This window comes from Nicotiana sylvestris, chromosome 5, assembly GCF_000393655.2.
Source record: "Nicotiana sylvestris chromosome 5, ASM39365v2, whole genome shotgun sequence".
NCBI lineage: Eukaryota > Viridiplantae > Streptophyta > Magnoliopsida > Solanales > Solanaceae > Nicotiana > Nicotiana sylvestris.
The window spans coordinates 139,373,320-139,394,178 of NC_091061.1; the positions used below are offsets into that span (position 1 = coordinate 139,373,320).

At 40.9% G+C, this 20,859-nt stretch overlaps 1 protein-coding gene across 1 annotated transcript; it reads left to right on the forward strand.

The window, feature by feature from the left end:
- Positions 1-858: 858 nt before the first annotated feature.
- Positions 859-20,059, forward strand: LOC104230247 (4-alpha-glucanotransferase, chloroplastic/amyloplastic). Its single transcript, XM_009783006.2, has 16 exons — positions 859-1,371; positions 12,909-12,971; positions 13,340-13,428; positions 13,547-13,607; positions 13,899-13,977; positions 15,170-15,306; positions 15,398-15,556; positions 15,660-15,736; positions 15,972-16,111; positions 16,197-16,228; positions 16,306-16,380; positions 17,620-17,692; positions 17,794-17,882; positions 18,103-18,147; positions 18,247-18,399; positions 19,427-20,059. The coding sequence occupies exons 1-16, from the start codon at positions 1,009-1,011 to the stop codon at positions 19,529-19,531; spliced, it is 1,740 nt and encodes a 579-aa protein (XP_009781308.1). The 5' UTR covers positions 859-1,008; the 3' UTR covers positions 19,532-20,059.
- The last annotated feature ends 800 nt before the right edge of the window (positions 20,060-20,859 follow it).

A 20,859-nucleotide genomic window follows, 5' to 3' on the forward strand; every position in this document is an offset into this window, starting at 1 on the left:
AGAGTCGCATCATTACTAAAATAACATGGGTAAATGATTCAAAATCTAATTTCCCATATTATATGATGCATTTAACTTATAATTGATAAAGAAGGTGTCACCCCTAAAACACTCACGAATTTTTTAATGACATCGCAACTATGCAACTAAAATTTTTTTTTCCCAAAAAACTTTATTCAATAGAAGTTTTTCTAAAATCCGTCCATACGACTCTGGTTGAAATCATTCAAGTTAAGTTGTGATTGAGATTTTTTTGTTCAACTAACTTTTCAATTATGATCTTAAATATGTTATTGAATTTGTGCGATTATTAAATTTATGACTAGGGAGTTCTCTCCTTGACTACTCGCTCCTCGACTTTATTATCCAAACACTTATCCTGAGCAATCTCTTCCGATTCAGCAGTGTCCAAATCTGACATTTTTGCCTCTTCTTGTTCAGAGTCCTCTAGAATCGGACTAATTAGGTCTAGTTGGGTCATTCTACTCACACAACTAGTGTCCAACCCCCTTTGCTATTGTCACCGCTGGTGCACTTGTCATAATATTACACGAATTTTGTGTGATTATTAAATTAATGATATTAAATATGTTATAATGTTTGTTTAATTATAATTTTCTTATTAATTTAAAACTAAATAGTATAAAATTGATTGATTTTAATATAATAATATATCACTCTTTTTAACACATATAAAAAAAAATCACATAAATAGAAACTTTACTTGTATCACGATAGTATATTTTTTCGACTCTACTATCTTAAATCGAGGGAGTAATAATATGAGGGTGGAATCACGTGCGTCTTGTCCCAATCTCAACTGCTTCTCCAACTCTTACTCCACTCTGCTATTTCTTCAGAAACAAAAACGGCAATCTCAATTTCAGAATCCGCCCCACTTTCTCCAATCAAAATTCTCATCCAAATCTCCTATAGTCTCTGTAAAAAGCTCACATATGTGACCAAAAACTAATAATCTTCTCTCATTATCACATTCTGGGGTTCATCATGGCAATTCACACTTGTTTCTCGCTAATACCTTCTTCTTTCTCTTCACCCAAACTGGATTTCCCAAAGAACAGCATTTTTCAGTTTCCTAGAGAAATCTGGTCAAAACCCAGTTTCAATTCTGATATGAAAAGATCGTTTGTTGGGGTACAGTTTCAAAATGGAAACGTGCCTTGTGTAGGTGAGGACTTGCCGATTGAGTATGCTTATTGGTTGCCAAAACGGGACCCAAGTGATCGTAGAAGAGCTGGAATTTTGCTACATCCGACGTCGTTTCCTGGACCTTATGGTATAGGGGATCTTGGCCCTCAGGCTTTTCAGTTTCTTGATTGGCTTCATCTTGCTGGTTGTTCCCTTTGGCAGGTTCTATTTGCTCTTTTTTAAGCTTTATGGAATTGGGAAATTTGCTGCATTACTATTGTGTTATAAGTAAAGCGAAAAAACTTACTACTCCATCCGTCTCAATTTATGTTTGACTTGACACAAAGTTTAGAAAAGAAAAGAATACATTTGAAATTGGTGGTCTTAAACATGCCATAATATTTGTATAACTATAAAAGCTAATGGTAAAATAAGAAGTTTAAAGTTAAATTATTTTTATTATAGAAATGTCACGACCCGGATTTCCCACCCTCGGGAGTCGTGATGGCGCCTACTAATGCGAGCTAGGCAAGCCAATCATTTAAGTACTTATTTCATTACTCGATTATTTCTGTAAAACAAATATAAGACGGTAACATGAAAACAACGTAATTTTAAATAATTAAGCGGAAGATAACAATTAAATATCTGAAATGTGCATCTATTACAAGTCTTAAAACCTAAAGCACCCAAAACCTGGTGTCACAGTGTCACAGACAGTCTAAGATTTACTGCATACAAAATCTGAAGAAAATGACAATACACTGTTTCTGAATAAAAGGAAAATGAAACAGGATATAGGAATAGAGGAGACGCCAGGGCCTGCGGACGCCTGCAGGTCTACCTTGGATCTCTGCGTGGACTGAAGGTAGCCTCCACACTACGGTCCAAAAGCTGCTCCGGGATCTGCACATAGTGCAGAGTGTAGTATCAGCACAACCGACCCCATGTGCTGGTAAGTGTCTAGCCTACCCTCGGCGAGGTAGTGACGAGGCTAGGACCAGACCATCAAATAAACTTGTGCAGTTATATAATATACAGCGGAAAGTAAAACAGGAATAAACAAGTAAAGATGGGAGGGGAAAACATGCTTCGGGGAATAACAGGTAAAATCAGAATATCAAGAGAATTATAAAAGAATCAAAACCCAACCACTAACAAGAATAAGGAAAACAAAGGCAGATTCCACTTTCTTTTCATATCTTGTTGCAGGCGTGCAACCCGATCCCATTTCCTGTATCTCGTGGAAGGCGTGCCACCCGCTCCCATTTCATGTATCTCGTGGCAGGCGTGCCACTCGCTCCCATTTCATTTATCTCGTGGCAGGCGTGCCACCCGCTCCCATTTCATTATATCTTGTGGTAGGCGTACCACCCTCTCCCATTTCATTATATCTTGTGGTAGGCGTACCACCCGTTTCCATTTCATTATATCCTGTGGTAGGCGTACCACCCGCTCCCAGTTCATTATATCTTGTGGTAGGCATACCACCCGCTCCCATTTCATTATATCTTGTGGTAGGCGTACCACCCGCTCCCAGTTACAAGCCAACAATAATCACAAGGAATCTCGGCAAGGGAACAAGAACAATATAACAACTTTCCGGCAAGGGAACAATGATATTTCAACAACATCCCGGCAAGGGAACAATAATATCAAAACAAACATCCTGACAAGGGAACAATGGTGATAATAACATATGAAGCGCATTAAACCACAACAGAGTCATAACAATTATAATACAAGACTCACGAGCATGCTTGACACCAACGTATAGATACTCGTCACCATGCCTATACGTCGTAATCCACAATTAACATGTAGCAAATAAGACACAACTCCTAATCCCTCAAGCTAAGGTCAGACCAAACACTTACCTCGAACTTTCACTGCCAACTCAAGCCTCAAACACCGCCTTTCCTTCGAATTCAGCTCCAAATCAATTGTATCTATACATAATCGGCTTATTAACATCAATAAATGCTAAACAATCCAATTCCAATACTTACTTATAGCTTTCTAATCATTCTTCCCAAAAATCCAAAAATCGACCCCAGGCCCGCTTGGTCAAAACACGAGGTTCGGACCAAAACCCAATCATCCATTCACCCACGAGCCCGAATATATAAGTAGTTCCAAAATTCGACCCCAAAACAAGTTCTAAATCACAAATAATCAAAAAGCCCTAACTCTACCCAAATACCTAATTTTCTACCCTTAAGAACATGATTTAAGCCTAGAAATGTAATGGGTGTTAATGGAAATTGAAGAAAATGAGTCTAAGATTACATACCTATGAATTGGTAGTGAAATCCCCTTTCAAAAATTGCCCAATTTGGAGTTGTAATGAAGAAGTTATGAAATTTGGTAAGAATCCCGTAATGGCTACTGTTCTGGAATTTTAAAATAACTGAGCGAAATTGGTCATCGCGTTCGCGATGAGTTAGGTCTAACAGACCTTCGCGTTCGCGGAAGATGGCTCGCGTTCACAAAGCTTTGGCTCCTCAAGCCTACGCGTTCGCGATGCACAAAATGGTGACCCCTCCCTAGGCCTTACGCGTTCCCGAGTGCATGGACGCGTTCGCAAAAGGGTATTCCCCCTCAGCCTTACGTTCGCGTCTCAAGCTTCGCGTTCGCGAAGAAGAAATCTAGCACCTGAGAATTCGATTCCGGGCATATGCCCCAGTCCCATATTTTCCTACGGACCCTCCGGGACCGTCAAATCACGGGTCTGGGTCCGTTTACCCAAAACGTTGACCGAAGTCAAATTTATTCATTTTATAGTCAAAATTTATTATTTTTCACAGATTTTCACATTCAGGCTTTCCGGCTGCGCGCCCGGACTGCGCACGCAAATCGAGGTGATGCTAAAAGAGGTTTTCAAGGCCTCGGAAACACAGAATTCAATTTAAAAGGTCATCACATTCTCCACCTCTAAAACAACCGTTCGTCCTCGAACGGACATAAAAAGGAAGTACCTGAGTCAGGGAAAAGATGGGGATAACGGCTTCGCATATCGGACTCGGACTCCCAGGTCGATGCCTCAAGAGGCTGACCTCTCCACTGAACACGAACAGAAGGAAAACTCTTCGATCTGAACTAACGAACCTGCCAGTCTATAATAGCTACCGGCTCCTCCTCATAAGACAAGTCCTTGTCCAACTGGACAGTGCTGAAATTTAACACGTGGGATGGATCGCCGTGATATTTCCGAAGCATGGACACATGAAACACTGGATGCACGGCTGATAAGCTCGGCGGCAATGCAAGTCTATAAGCCACCTCTCCCACTCGATCAAGAATCTCAAATGAGCTAATGAACCTAGGGCTAAGCTTGCCCTTCTTCCGAAATCTCATCACGCCCTTCATAGGCGACACTCGAAGCAATACCCGCTCATCGACCATGAAAGCCAAATCTCGAACCCTGCTGTCGACATAAATCTTTTGCCTGGACTGAGCTGGACGAAGCCTATCCTGAATAATACTGACCTTGTCCAAGGCATCCTGAACTAGATCCGTACCTAATAACTGAGCCTCTCCCGGCTCAAACCATCCAACCGGAGACCGACACCGCCTACCATATAAAGCCTTATAAGGAGTCATCTGGATACTCGACTAGTAGCTGTTGTTGTAGGCAAACTCTGCTAAAGGCAAAAACTGATCCCACGAGCCTCCAAAGTCAATGCCACAAGCCCGGAGCATATCCTCCAAAATCTGAATAGTTTGCTCGGACTGCCCGTCCGTCTGAGGATGAAATGCTGTGCTCAACTCAACCCGCGTGCCCAACTCTCGCTGAACTGCTCTCCAGAAAGTAAACTGCGTACCTCGGTCCGAAATAATAGACTCAGGCACTCCATGAAGACGAACAATCTCCCGGATATAGATCTCAGCTAACCTCTCGGAAGAATTGGAGACTGCTACAGGAATGAAATGCGCTGACTTGGTCAGCCTATCAACAATAACCCACACTGCATCGAACTTCCTCTGAGTCCGTGGGAGACCAACAACAAAGTCCATAGTGATACGCTCCCACTTCCACTCGGGAAGCTCAATCCTCTAAATTAAACCACCAGGCCTCTGATGCTCGTACTTAACCTGCTGACAATTCAAACACCGAGCCACATATGCAACGATATCCTTCTTCCTTCTCCGCCACCAATAATGCTGCCGCAAATCTTGATATATCTTCGCGGCGCCCGGATGAATAAGAGTATCGGGAACTATGGGCCTCCTCTAAAATCAACTCTCGAAGCCCATCCATATTAGGCACACAAAGTCGACCCTGCAATCTCAAAACTCCATCATCACCTAAGGTAACCTGCTTGGTACCTCCGTGCTGCACCGTGTCTCTGAGGACACACAAATGAGGATCATCATACTGCCGATCTCGGATACGCTCCAATAATGAAGAGCGAGCAACGGTGCAAGCTAACACACGGCTGGGCTCAGAAACATCCAACCTCACGAACTGATTGGCCAAAGCCTGAACATCCAAATCAAGCGGTCTCTCGCCGACCGGAATATAAGCAAGACTGCCCATACTGGCTAACTTCCTACTCAAAGCATCTGCCACCACATTGGCCTTTCCCGGGTGATATAAGATAGTGATATCATAATCTTTCAACAACTCCAACCACCTCCTCTGCCTCAAATTTAACTCCTTTTGCTTGAACAAATACTGAAGACTCTTGTGATCTGTGAACACCTCACATGTCACGCCATACAGATAATGCCTCCAAATCTTCAACGCGTGAACAATGGCTGCCAACTCCAAATCATGAACCGGATAGTTCTTCTCATGAATCTTCAACTACCGCGAAGCATAGGCAATGACCTTGCCATCTTGCATCAATATCGCACCAAGTCCAATACGAGATGCATCACAATAGACTGTATAAGGCCCTGAGCCTGTGGGCAATACCAACATCGGTGCCGTAGTCAGAGTTGTCTTGAGCTTCTGAAAGCTCGCCTTACACTCATCCGACCATCTGCACTGGGCATTGCGATAGATGAAAACCCCTCCACGAACCGACAATAGTAGCCTGCCAATCCCAAGAAACTCCGAATCTCTGTAGCTGATGCTGGTCTAGGCCAGTTCTTAACTGCCTCGATCTTCTTCAGATCAACCTGAATACCCTCTGCTGATACAACATGACCCAAGAATGCAACTGAACTTAACCAGAACTCACACTTCGAAAACTTGGCATACAACTGACTATCCTTCAGAGTCTGAAGAACCACTCTAAGATGTTGCTCGTGCTCTTCCCGGTTGCGGGAATAGATCAAAATATCATCAATGAAGACTATTACGAACGAATCCAAGTAAGGCCTGAACACTCGGTTCATCAAATCCATAAAAACTGCTAGGGCATTTGTCAACCCGAATGACATCACCAAGAACTCATAATGCCCGTACCGAGTGCGGAAAGCTGTCTTAGGGACATCGGATGCCCTAATCCTCAACTGATGGTAGCCAGATCTCAAGTCAATCTTCGAAAATACCTTGGCACCCTAAAGCTGATCAAACAAATCATCAATCCTCGGCAATGGATACTTATTCTTGATTGTAACCTTGTTCAACTGTCGGTAATCCATACACATTCTCATCGTTCCGTCCTTCTTCTTAACAAACAACACCGGCGCACCCCAAGGCGAAACATTCGGCCTAATGAAACCCTTCTCAAGCAAGTCTTGCAACTGTTCCTTCAACTCTTTCAACTCCGGCGGGGCCATACGATACGGCGAAATAGAAATGGGTGAGTGCCCGGAGCCAAATCAATGCAAAAGTCATCCCTGTCGGGTGGCATACCCGGCAGGTCTGAAGGAAAGACCTCTGGAAACTCACGAACAACGGGCACAGAATCAATAGAAGGAACCTCAGCGCTAGAATCACGAACATATGCCAAATAGGCCAAATACTCCTTCTCGACCGTACGCCGAGCCTTCACATAAGAGATAACACTATGAGTAGAATGACTAGGAGTCCCTCTCCACTCTAAACGAGCCAAACCCGGCAAGGCTAAGGTCACAGTCTTGGCATGACAGTCCAAGATAGCGTGGTAAGGTGATAACCAGTCCATCCCCAATATAACATCGAAATCGACCATGTCCAGAAGCAACAAATCTACACGAGTCTCAAGACCCCCAATCACAACTATACATGAACGATGGACTCGATCTACCACAATAGAATCACCCACCGGTGTAGACACATAAACAGGATCACTCAAGGAATCACTAGGCATAACCAGATACGGTGCAAAATAAGATGACACACACGAGTACGTAGACCCTAGATCAAATAACACTGAAGCATCTCTATCACAAACCAGAACCGTACCTGTAATAACTACATCTGAAGCCTCAGCCTCAGGCCTGGCTGGAAGAGCATAACATGGGCGCTGGGCCCCACCACCCTGAACTACATCTCTTGGGCGGCCTGCTGCTGGCTGGCCTCCACCTCTAGCGGCCTGAGCTCCATCTCTAATACCTCTACCTCCACCTCTACCCCCACCTCTAGCTGGCTGGGCGGGCTGTGGAACACCTGGTGCCTGAACCATGGCACAGGAACCCTGATGCTGAGAGCTACTCGGTGCTCGAGGGCAATACCTAGCAATGTGCCTCGTGTCGCCACAAGTAAAACAAGCCCTCGGCTGCTGGGGCTGACGACCCTGGAAACTCTGAAGCGGCGGTGCACTTATAGGAGCTGGTGGTGCACTGTAGGACTGCTGATCAGAATACTGCATCTGAGAACCATGGCCACCTGAAGTAACGTGAGAAACCTGAAGTGCTGACTGAAAGGGCCTAGCAGGATGGCCAATACCATATGAATCCCTACCTCCAAACGAGGTACCATTGAATCGGCCTGAATGACGGGGCCTCTTATCCGACCCATGACCACCTCCCTACGACAGAACCATCTCCACTCTCCTGGCCACATTGGTCGCCCCTTGGAAAGTAATCTCACTCCCAGCCTCCCTAGCCATCTGAAGACAAATCAGCTGAATACGACCTTTAAACCTTCTCACCCGCTCTCTCTCGGTAGGAAGTATGACAAGAGCATGACGAGCCAAGTCGATGAATCTGGTCTCATACTAGGTAACAGTCATAGAACCCTGCAGGAGACGCTCAAACTGCCTCCGATAGGCCTCTCTCCGAGTAATGAGGAGAAACTTCTCCAGAAATAGCTGTGCAAACTGCTCCCAAGTCAAGGCTGGCGACCCGGCTGGTCTAGCCAAGCAATAATCTCTTCACCAAGTCTTGGCGGATCCAGACAAGCGAAAAGTGACAAAATCGACCCTATTGGTGTCAACTATCCCCATGTTCCTGAGAACCTCGTGACAGCTATCTAGATAATCCTGGGGATCCTCAGTAGATGCACCGTTGAAAGTAGTAGTAAAGAGCTTGGTGAACCTATCCAGCCTCCACAAAGCATCGGCAGACATAGCTGCTCCATCACCGGTCTGAGCTACCACACTCGGCTGAACTGCTGGAGTCTGAAACTGGGGAGCTACCTGCTCCGGAGTACGAGTAGCAGTAGTCTGGGCTCCTCCTCCAGCCTGAGAGACGGCTGGTGCTACAGGAAGCAAGCCTGCTCGGGTGACACTCTCCATGAGGCCCACCAGAAGGACCAGAGTATCCTGAAGAATTGGGGTAGCAATAAGCCCCTCTGGGACCTGAGCTGGGCCCATCGGAACTGCTGGGACTGGAACCTCATCATCAAAGTCAACCTAAGGCTCCGCCGCTGGTGCTGCTGCTCGGGGCTGAGCTCTGCCCCTACCTCGGCCTCGCCCTCTGCCCCCTCGTGGGAGCTGCTACTTGGGGCTCGGGCTGCTGGTCAGTGGATGAGGAAGCGCATGTTCTCGCCATCTGCGAAAGAACAGAGTAGAATTTCAATTAGCATTGAGAAACCAAACCGCACGATAGGAAAGAATAAATGTGAAGTTTTTCCTAACTCTATAGCCTCTGGGGATAAATACAGACGTCTCCGTACCGATCCCTCAGACTCTACTAAGCTTGTCTGTGAACTGTGAGACCCATGTAACCTAGAGCTCTGATACCAACTTGTCACGACCCGAATTTCCCATCCTCGGGAGTCGTGATGGCGCCTACTAATGTGAGCTAGGCAAATCAATCATTTAACTACTTATTTCATTACTCGATTATTTCTTTAAAACAAATATAAGACGGTAACATGAAAACATCAGAACTTTAAATAATTAAGCGGAAGATAACAATTAAATATCTGAAATTTGCATCTATTACAAGTCTTAAAATCTAAAGCACCCAAAACCTGGTGTCACAGTGTCACAGACGGTCTAAGATTTACTATATACAAAGTCTGAAGAAAATGACAATACACTGTTTCTGAATAAAAGGAAAATGAAACAGGAAATAAGAATAGAGGAGACGCCAGGGCCTACGGACGCCTGCAGGTCTACCTTGGATCTCTGCGTGGACTGAAGGTAGCCTCCACACTACGGTCCAAAAGCTGCTCCGGGATCTGCACATAGTGCAGAGTGTAGTATCAGCACAACCGACCCCATGTGCTGGTAAGTGTCTAGCCTAACCTCGGCGAGGTAGTGACGAGGCTAGGACCAGACCACCAAATAAACCTGTGCAGTTATATAATATACAACAGAAAGTAAAGCAAGAATAAACAAGTAAAGATGGGAGGGGGAAAACATGCTTCGGGGAATAATAGGTAAAATCAGAATATCAAGAGAATTATAAAGGAATCAAAATCCAACCACTAACAAGAATAAGGAAAACAAAGGCAGATTCCACTTTCTTTTCACATCTTGTTGCAGGCGTGCAACCCGATCCCATTTCCTGTATCTCGTGGCAGGCGTGCCACCCGCTCCCATTTCATGTATCTCGTGGCAGGCGTGCGACCCGCTCCTATTTCATTTATCTCGTGGCAGGCGTGCCGCCCGGTTGTGGTAGGCGTACCACCCGCTCCCATTTCATTATATCTTGTGGTAGACGTACCACCCGCTCCCATTTCATTATATCTTGTGGTAGGCGTACCACCCGCTCCCATTTCATTATATCTTGTGGTAGGCGTACCACCCGCTCCCATTTCATTATATCTTGTGGTAGGCGTACCACCCGCTCCCATTTCATTATATCTTGTGGTAGGCGTACCACCCGCTCCCAGTTACAAGCCAACAATAATCACAAGGAATCCCGGCAAGGGAACAAGAGCAATATAACAACTTCCCGGCAAGGGAACAATAATATCAAAACAAACATATCACCAAGGGATCATTAATATCAAACAAACATCCCGGCAAGGAAACAATGGTGATAATAACATATGAAGCGTATTAAACCACAACGGAGTCATAACAATTATAATACAAGACTCACGGGCATGCTTGACACCAACGTATAGATACTCGTCACCATGCCTATACGTCGTACTCCACAATTAACATGTAGCAAATAAGACACAACTCCTAATCCCTCAAGCTAAGGTTAGACCAAACACTTACCTCGCTTTGCAACCAATTCAAAATTCCAACAAGCCTTTGCCTCGCGAATTCGTGCCCGAAATTCTCAAATCTAGTCATAAACAATTCGATTCAGTCAATAAAAATTATAGGAATTAATTCCATATGAAATTATAGCTTTCTAATCATTCTTCCCAAAAATCCAAAAATCGACCCCCGGGCCCGCTGGGTCAAAACACGAGGTTCGGACCAAAACCCGATCACCCGTTCACCCACGAGCCCGAATATATAAGTAGTTCCAAAATTCGACCCCAAAACAAGGTCTAAATCACAAATAATCAAAAAGCCCTAACTCTACCCAAATCCCTAATTTTCTACCCTTAAGAACATGATTTAAGCCTAGAAATGTAATGGGTGTTAATGGAAATTGAAGAAAATGAGTCTAAGATTACATACCTATGAATTGGTAGTGAAATCCCTTTCAAAAATCGCCAAATTTGGAGTTGTAAAGAAGAAGTTATGAAATTTGGTAAGAATCTCGTAATGGCTACTGTTCTGGACTTTTAAAATAGCTGGGTGAAATTGGTCATCGCGTTCGCGATGAGTTAGGTCTGACAGACCTTCGCGTTCGCGGAAGATGGCTCGCGTTCGCGGAGCTTTGGCTCCTCAAGCCTACGCGTTCGCGATGCACAAAATGGTGACCCCTCCCTAGGTCTTACGCGTTCGCGAAGGGTATTCCCCCCTCAGCCTCGCGTTCGCGTCTCAAGCTTCGCGTTCGCGAAGAAGAAATCTGGCACCTGGGAAATTTGCCTTATGCGTTCGCGAGAGGGACCACGCGAACGCGAAGAGCAAAATCCTTGGGCATTGAACAACAGAAACCTGCAACTTTTTGAGTTCCAAAAACCTTCCGAAACACACCCGAGCCCTCGGGGCTCAAAACCAAACATATGTACTAACTCAATAACATTATACGAACTTATCCGTGCGATCAAATTGCCAAAATAACCTCAATAACAACGAATTAAACCCCAAAATCATTGAAATATTTCAAAACTTCTTAAAGCATCAAACTTTGCATTTACGGTCCGAATCACGTCAAACGGATTCCGTTTTTTTACCAAACTCCACAGAATCATCTTAAATCATATATAAGACCTGTACCGGGTGCCGGAACCAAAATACGGGCCTGATACCAACATGTTCTAATCGAAATTCATTTCAAATTTCTTTAAACAGAAAACAATTTTCTTTAAAAATTCATTTCTCGGGCTTGGGATTTCGGAATTCGATTTCGGGCATACGCCCAAGTCCCATATTTTCTTACAGACCCTCCGGTACCGTCAAATTATGGGTCCGGGTCCGTTTACCCAAAACGTTGACCGAAGTCAAATTTATTCATTTTATAGTCAAAATTTATCATTTTTCATAGATTTTCACATTTAGGCTTTCCGGCTACGCGCCCGGACTGCGCACGCAAATCGAGATGATGCTAAAAGAGGTTTTCAAGGCCTCGGAAACACAGAATTCAATTAAAAGCAAGTAGGGTCATCACAAGAAAAATGTCATTTTATTTGGGACGACTAAAAAGTAAAGTGTGTCACGTGAAATGGGACAAAGGGAGTACTATATTTGGTTATGACATTTTGGTTACAAGCTTGTAATTCTGTTATGTTACTATGCCAGCATGAATTTTTCATGTCAGTAGCTTTTTTTTAAACCTCTTTTTCATAGTAGCATGGAACATACAGGTTATGTATTGGATTTTATCAAACAGACGAAAAAAATGAATAAGAATTAAATTCTTACCTTATAGTAATCTTTTCTTATCTATCTCATAAAAAAATTAGTTCATCAGCTCATGTATGTAGGTGTTGGAACCTACAATAGTTGATGCCTGGACTGTAATTTGTTAGTATTCGGAAAGGAGAAAAACAGCTCGCGCATTTACTAATAAAGGGTTGAGAAGTACCTTTTCCGGTTATTTAGCTTTTTCTTTTGGTCCAAAGTTTGTACACTCTTGCATGCTTTTGATTGTCTTCGTAATGAATGTTTCGGAGAAGCTTGTTGTCTCAAGTTATATGGTCTGGAACCTCATAATGGCATTGGTTGTTGTATAGGTATATCTTGATTGATGTAGTTGGTATGCTTTTCAATTTTTACTCAAGAATATAATAGCCTACTCTTATAAGTGTAGACCAAGATCCAATCTCATCCTTTATCCAAACAATGAACCCAAGCTGGTTCTAACTTTCTCATAAGTAACTGGAAACTAAAAGGTTCAGGAATCTCTGTGTTTGTTTGCAGGTTCTTCCACTAGTACCGCCTGGAAAAAGAGGCAACGAAGATGGATCACCCTATTCAGGCCAGGTGAAATGGATTTTTCCTTTTACGTTTTGAGTGAGTTGCATCCTTTCTACATGACATAGAAATTCAATAGAAAGCAGGAGATGCTTAACTTTTCTTTAAAGAGAATTACTGATTATTTAGGATAAAATGCTGCGATATGAACTGCCTGAATATGCACATTCAATGAGGCAAAACTTTGAGATTTTGTGTAGTTTGATTCGAGTTATATCCGGTCCATTCTCTTCGCAACTAAATTTAATTGACTGAGTATTCATAAGGACAATGACATTGATCATTGCCTTTTTGCTGATGCTGTAGAGATCTTGAAAAAAATCATATTGTTCATCTTTTGCAACATTGAAATGACAGTTTTCAATGGTTGCTTTCAGGATGCAAATTGTGGTAACACCCTTTTGATTTCTCTTGAAGAACTTGTTGATGATGGTTTGCTGAAGAAGGAGGAGCTTCCAGAGCCACTGTGAGTCGCTTTATAGCATTCTACTTGCAATTTATTAGTATTTCTGGACAGAGAAAATATATCAGGAGCATTACTTCACATCAGCATTCTTGTTGTTTGGTTTTTTATTGTTCTGAAGACCTACGGATCGTATCAATTACTCGACTGTTGCTGAGATAAAAGATCCTTTGATAGCCAAGGTAAACAATGAGCAGATACTTGTTACTAGTTCCTCTTTTATTATATAACATAAACTATAAGAAACCAAGGGTTGGAAAATACTTTCAAAAGAAGGGTTTTGGGTGTGAGGAAAAGAGAAATGACGCTAGAAAAGATACAAATATTTATTTCCTTTCTCTCCGATTTCCTTGCATGTCTGCTTCAAAATGTCAAATTTTTATTCTTCTGTACACAAGCTTTCCCCGTCTTCTTTTTCATTTTCACTATAGATGAATTATCTTAAAGGGTAATTTCTTCATTAATCATTTTAGGCAGCAAAGAGGCTTCTCTCCAGTGAAGGGAAACTGAAAGAACAGCTCGAAAACTTTCGCCGGGATCCAAATATTTCGAGTAAGATAAACATATTCATTTCTTGATTAGTTGAACTAAAGCATGGTCTTTCAAACTGTAATATGATTCTTCCTCTGTTTGGTTGCTATATTAGGGCAAGGAGAAGTATTGCATTTTATGTCAGTAACCTTTGGTAGATTACATGTCAAATCCCATGGATGTATGTAGAAATTGGAATAGAGTTTCTTGAGAGGATAGACATACTGATTAGTATGTACTCTTTGTCCCAGCGGAACTGTCCTGCTTTCCTTGTTGGATCATTGAAAAAAGTGTTTTTACTTCTTAACAGAGACGTCTTATCTACAAGTTCAATATGAACCATTTTTGTACCAAAAAATTGGCTAACAACAGTTAAGTGGTTAACTTTAGTCTTTACTTTCAGAATCAGTAGCATAACATTTAAAGATGATTAATTTTGCATATTTGAGGAATACTATTTTGTCTTTGATTGCTTTTTGGTGCACCCATGAGGTCCCTAGTTGTATAGATGATTGAGTGTCTTTTGTAGAGAATCATGTTTTTATGTGGATTCTCTACCTTTTGGTATACCTCTTGTATACAGGAGTTCTCCCATTATTAATAATATCATTTTCTTATCAAAAAATAAATAAATAAAGATGACTTGCACTAATATGTACAGCCGTGTCGTTTATTTCCTCCTCTACTTGCCTTTTTACATTGAACAAATCATCTTTAATGTAACCTCAATGCTTACAATAAGTTCTTTATCTGCTATGTCTCTTCTCTCCTAATCCTTTTTTGTTTGCTAGCTGGAGTTTCAGAGCTTATGAGTTTTTCTTTCTTGAAACCAGTAGAAAATTACCCCCCCCCCCAAACCCAACCACCAAACACACACACACACACACAAAAAAAAAAAAAAAAAGGAACCAGGGAAAAAACACGAAAGAGAAAAGAGTATATTCATGTGAAAGTTGAGGGGCTTGGCTAGGAGGGTATACCTGTTAAGCAACAAAATCATACAATGTAATTAATCGTTAGTCTTCTAACACAATGAAATTTTGGTGCAGTTGCAGATGGCATGTGTTTCTGTTATTTTTTTAAATATATATATTCACTTTAAAATGCAAAATAAGGAAAAAGTCAGAAAATGGAAGGACATAGTAATAATTATTAAAAGTGGTTCAGTTGCTGCCTGTTATTGCTAAACATCATTTATTCAAGAAAAATGCAGGTTGGCTAGAGGATGCTGCTTATTTTGCTGCCATAGACAACTCTTTAAACACTGTTAGCTGGTACGATTGGCCTGAACCATTGAAAAATCGCCATCTTGCAGCTCTAGAAGAAGTTTATCAAAGTGAAAAGGATTTTGTAAGACCTCTTTGAATCTTTAAATGCTGACCAAGTTGGTTCCTTGAAATTGGGCAAACACTGAACATTGATCTAATTCTACCTGGAACAGATTGACACATTCATTGCACAACAGTTCTTATTCCAAAGACAATGGCAAAAAGTTCGTGACTATGCACGATCAAAAGGAATCAGTATAATGGGAGACATGCCGATATATGTTGGATATCACAGTGCTGATGTTTGGGCCAACAAGAAACATTTTCTGCTGGTTAGTATCTCTGTCGACCTTGTCAGTAAATAAGTTGGTGAATTACACCTCTACTAACTTCCAATTCCTTCTGATCTGCATAATCCACCTATCTCTTTGGCAGAATAGGAAAGGTTTCCCTCTTATAGTTAGTGGTGTTCCTCCAGACGCCTTTAGTGAAGCTGGTCAACTATGGGGCAGGTCAGTGTTATCCGGAGACTAGATTGTTAAAAAAACATTTCTTTTATCTGAAAAATATCTAGTTGAGTATGGAAGTATATATATAGTTATTGCTTTTAGAAGATATACTTGGTGGAAACTTGTTGTTTTAATTGATTTCAGGAATTCTTACTGGCAGATCATATCTTATTTCAATGTTAAATTGTCAATTGTTGTGCTATCCACTACTTACTGTGTTCTTTTGGTTGCTAAAAAGCCCGCTCTATGATTGGAAAGCCATGGAGAAGGATGGATTTTCGTGGTGGATACGCCGCATTCGACGTGCAACGGATCTTTTTGATGAATTTAGGATAGATCACTTTAGAGGATTTGCTGGATTTTGGGCTGTTCCTTCTGGTATCTAATGTTGGATGTGTACAGGCTTACATGTAACTTTATATCAGTTGGGCACTCATGTTATTTTTATAATTCATACTTGCAGAAGCAAAAGTTGCTATGCTGGGAAGGTGGAAGGTCAGATATATTATTATTTATTTCATGTTTTGCTCTTAATATGAAAACTATATTAATGTTTTATTTTAATGACGTAGGTGGGACCTGGAAAACCTTTGTTTGATGCTATCTTCCAAGCTGTTGGGAAGATCAATATTATAGCAGAAGACTTGGTATGTCTAAGGACAGCATACAGCAGATTCTCTCTGAAATCTCTCATTTGGCCTTGATGTCTGCTTTAATGGCTCCTATCGATCAAAAAGAAATGTCTGCTTTAATGGCTCCCCTGGAGCATTCTTTTGTAATCTGGTAGACATTTGAATGGTCGAACACTCCCAATAACTTCACCTTTTAGGAAGTAAAAAATAATGCCTTTATAGAAGATAAAAAGGGGAAAAAACGATTGCATGTTCTAACCCATTTGTTGGGTAATTTCTGGTTGTGTATTGGTTAAAATCAATAATCTGACTGCAGATCTTTGTGTGCAAGCAAATTTACTACATATTGTAGCCGTTTATCTTTCATATTTTCTCTTTCAGCTTCATTCAATCATACTAGTAATTTCTCTGATTTCAAGGTGAGCCTCATTCTAGAACAAAATGTGATGGCCATGTAGGCGTAAATAGCCTTTTCCTATTGCATTTGGATTAAGCTCCTAACACTCATTCACGTTGAATATTAGTTTCATGCTTATGTCAAATGTAGTTGTTGTAGATGAATTTAATTCAAGATGAAACAACGGATAGGCTTGTGTGTGCATCTACAAGCTGAATTGCATGGTCCACGCAATTGTATATCTGCCGCAGTGGAACTTTTTGAATTTCTTCTCCAGTTTGTCAGCTGTAATACTAGGTCATATCTATATCAGGGAGTTTAGGTTGATCTTTGTAGGTTCATTACCACACCGAATGTCTGTGAGACTGAGTCATTAAGTAATGGGAAAGGTAGAGGCATCTATTACACAGGAGATTTAAAGTCTAGAAGATGTCAGGGAGATCTACATGCATATATGAATGTGTATGTGTATACATATATATGTGTATTTTATTACTGATCAACCAACATATAACATGTATATTTTATAAAAGATTTTATTAAATATATCTTCAATATGAGTGTATGGCGCATTCTTGTTCTTCTACCAGTCCTCTCGACTACCTACAAAATGGTACTTTCTCTCTACACCAAATACATCTGTTTGCTTTTTCTGGCTAAAGAGATTTTAGATTTAATGATATCCAGTTAAATTATTACATCTTGATGAAGCTAGTTTGTACTCTGTCCATTTGAATAGTGTCTAGGTAGTGTATAAGTGGTTTTTTGGAAGGTTAGAGGATAACTTTTGATGTGTTCAAGTAGTTTTGTTACTTTATTGCTATATCCTCTCATTTGTTAGTAATTCTAAATGACAGGGAGTAATCACCGAGGACGTTGTTCAGCTTAGAAAGTCCATAGAGGCACCTGGCATGGCCGTACTCCAGTTTGGTAGCTATATTCTCTGTTGACCTATAGAATGTGTACAGGAAGTAGCGCTGAAATTTATGTGGTAATCTTGGCATAAACTTGTTCTTATTTGCGTCATTCAGGATTTGGCAGTGACGCAGAAAACCCTCATTTGCCTCACAATCATGAGCAGAACCAAGTAGTGTATACTGGAACTCATGATAATGATACGGTAATCATCATGCTTGATCTTGATTTGTTATGTTTTCCCTCCTCGCTATTATAACTACTCTTTTTTCGCACAAGCAATCCAAAATTGCTGGTAGCTACACTTCTCCCAGTTGTTTTGCCTTTTACTTTGTTGAAAGGTTAAGACAGTTCAACTGTTTATGCTAGAGAAAAAAAAAATTGTCCAATATTTCTAAGCATTTTCTTTTGTTTGCATGTCTTAGACCCGAGGTTGGTGGAACATCTTGCCACAGGAAGAGAAATCCAATGTTAGTATGATGAATTGACTAAACTGTGTGGTCTTTTTCTTTACATAAAATGATGACAATGAACATCAGTTTGTTGATCACTTTAAACTGTTGTATCAGGTATTAAAGTATTTATCAAACATTGAGGAAGAGCAAATATCATGGGGCCTTATCGAAGCTGCAGTTTCTTCTGTAGCCCGTATCGCAATTATACCAATGCAGGATGTACTTGGGCTTGGGAGTGAATCCCGAATGAATATTCCAGCAACTCAGGTAAACAAAGAAACTTTTTTTTTTATAGTGACCAGAGCTAGCTCTTTATCACGTATAGACTGGTCGTTGGAAGAGTTAGGTAGAAGCTAGATGGGATATAAATCTTATGGGTTCAATATTCAAGGTTTTTAGCATTGAGCCTATTATATTTTAAAAGTTATGGGTTCATATCTACTGTTTTTGCAATTTTAATGAATTTTTACATACAAATTTTTACTCCGCGTTGAAAGTTATGGTTTCAATTGAACCCGTCGGTTCAACGCTACATCCGCCCCTGGCTAGATTAGTACTCTAAACCTTCTGTTTAACTGTCAATTGCTCTTGGAGGAATATTTGAAGTTATCATCCTGTTTCTGTTGTTTGGTCAGCTGAGTGAAGTAGGAACATTAGATAACTCTGCAGACTCTTTTCTTCCTACTTGCCGCAGTTTTTGGTCTGCATTCGCAGTTCCCTCATGTTTAACTGTTTATGTGTGTATTCGTAGCTTATAGCTTTTGGTTCTATTGGCACTTTGGAACTCTTCCAAGTTCCAGCTTTTAACCAAACTACTGTTTCCTTTACTGTTGAATCTCTTTAACTTTTCGATAGCCTAAGTTATGATGGCACATCAATATATTAGTATTTACTTGTTTTGTAGTGAAACTTTCTCATTCTTGTTATCTGTTAGATGAGGAAATGAGTCCTTGTATGGTCTTGGGCAATCCCCACCTCATGAAGGTTGATTTGGGCTCAAGATCCATTCTCTTGCATGGTATCAGTGAGACTTATTTGTGTTCTTGGTTTACCTAATGTTGGGTCCCCATATTATATTGTCCACGCTTCAAATGTCAGGTCTGGTGTGTTAGGGGGAGGGGATTACATTGTCCCGCATTAGTTGAGGGAATGAGTTTTCTCTTCTTGTATGGTATTGGGCAATCATCCCCCAATGAGCTTAGCTTTTGACGTTCAGTGACGCTTGAGGTCCATTCTCTTAACAATCCTTAATTGTGATATCATTTTCTTTCTTTTGTTTTTCCGCTAATTGCAGTTTGGAAACTGGAGTTGGAGGATTCCTAGTTCTACCAGCTTCGACAGCTTGGATGCGGAAGCAAAGAAGCTAAGAGATATACTTGCAACTTATGGGCGGTTGTGATGACGAATGATGGTTAAAGATGCTAATGTGCTGTCATGCATGCTGCTTCCTGCAATGTTTGTGCGCAATATGGCCGCACATTTTCATACCTGCAGGACATTCCCAGGCTCGGTGCACAAGTTGGTTAGACCATAAAACAAGATCCGCATACACATTGTTTCCGCCACAATTAGCTGCATCATCATGACGAAGGAATGCCTGTATTTTCGTTTTTCTGATCTTTAGCCCCCCCTGGGGAAGCAGATAAGCAGACTAAAACACACAAAGAGTTCTATTATTCTATATTAGTTGGTAAAAATCACTGATGCTAGAGCCATGCCATATTTCTGCAGAAATATGTCAAATTTTAAATCTCATGCTGTTCTAAAAATAAACAATGCATCTCTTTATGGCATTCCTATTTAGTGCAAATGACACGAATGTTACTTCTAGTTCTGTCTCTGTTTTTCTAGAAGCTCATTTAAGAAAGTATAGTTCCTTAAATGTGATTCTTTTGGACTTTTTTTTCATATCTTTTTTCATGGCAAACTTGTTTCCTTTTTTTATTATCTTGTTAAGCATTAAACTAACTGAATGAAATATATCTTTCTTCAAATCATCTATTTTTAAAACCATCTCTTCCTTGAGTAGGATAAAACTACAAAAGTAAATGAAATAAGCAATTAATTATTGATGAATTGTTGATAAGACATGCATATCATGTCTTTCATCCTAATTAAAGTCAAGGTCTTGCTGTTACAGAATTAATAGACTAGGGATGACCAACAGTGCGATGCGGTTGGGGGCAAACCCGGGGGGCAAACCCGTGTAAACCCGTGAAGATTTTGCCCTGCCCCACTCCTCCCACCCACCCCATCACATAATTTACTGTTTTCAACTGTCCCACATAAATCCGCACTGCTTAAATTTTCTTTATTTTGTTTTCTTTTTTGAATGAATTTGATAATAAAAATGAGATTCATAAACATATTTTTCATTTTCCTGAAGTAGTGTTAATTTAATATAAACCCAAGTCCTACTCAAGCTGACAAGCACCTTCCTAACGAAACCAAGTGAGTGTCTTGCAGTTGTTACCATATTCAAGTCTTAGGTTATCTTCTTCTTTTTTTTTTCCACTAATGGTCTGCAATTTAGGAAGACTGTTTTCCAATCAATGAGTTTTCTGTTTAAGTTTTTATCTTTTTAGTTACAGTTGGGTTGTTTAACATTTTCATTCATTAATTGTTTGAATTTCAATCCCCAAATCATCAAGAAAGGAAAAATACAAATAACTGAGAGCCTGTTTGGTCAAGCTGCCAAAATTTACTTATTTTGAAAAGTATTTTTTT

Coding starts and splice junctions, on each gene's coding strand:
- LOC104230247 (XM_009783006.2), top strand. CDS start 1,009: ATGGCAATTCACACTTGTTTCTCGCTAATACCTTCTTCTTTCTCTTCA. Junction 16,381..17,619: donor ATATTATAGCAGAAGACTTG/GTATGTCTAAGG, acceptor TCTAAATGACAG/GGAGTAATCACCGAGGACGT. Junction 17,883..18,102: donor GAACTCATGATAATGATACG/GTAATCATCATG, acceptor TGCATGTCTTAG/ACCCGAGGTTGGTGGAACAT.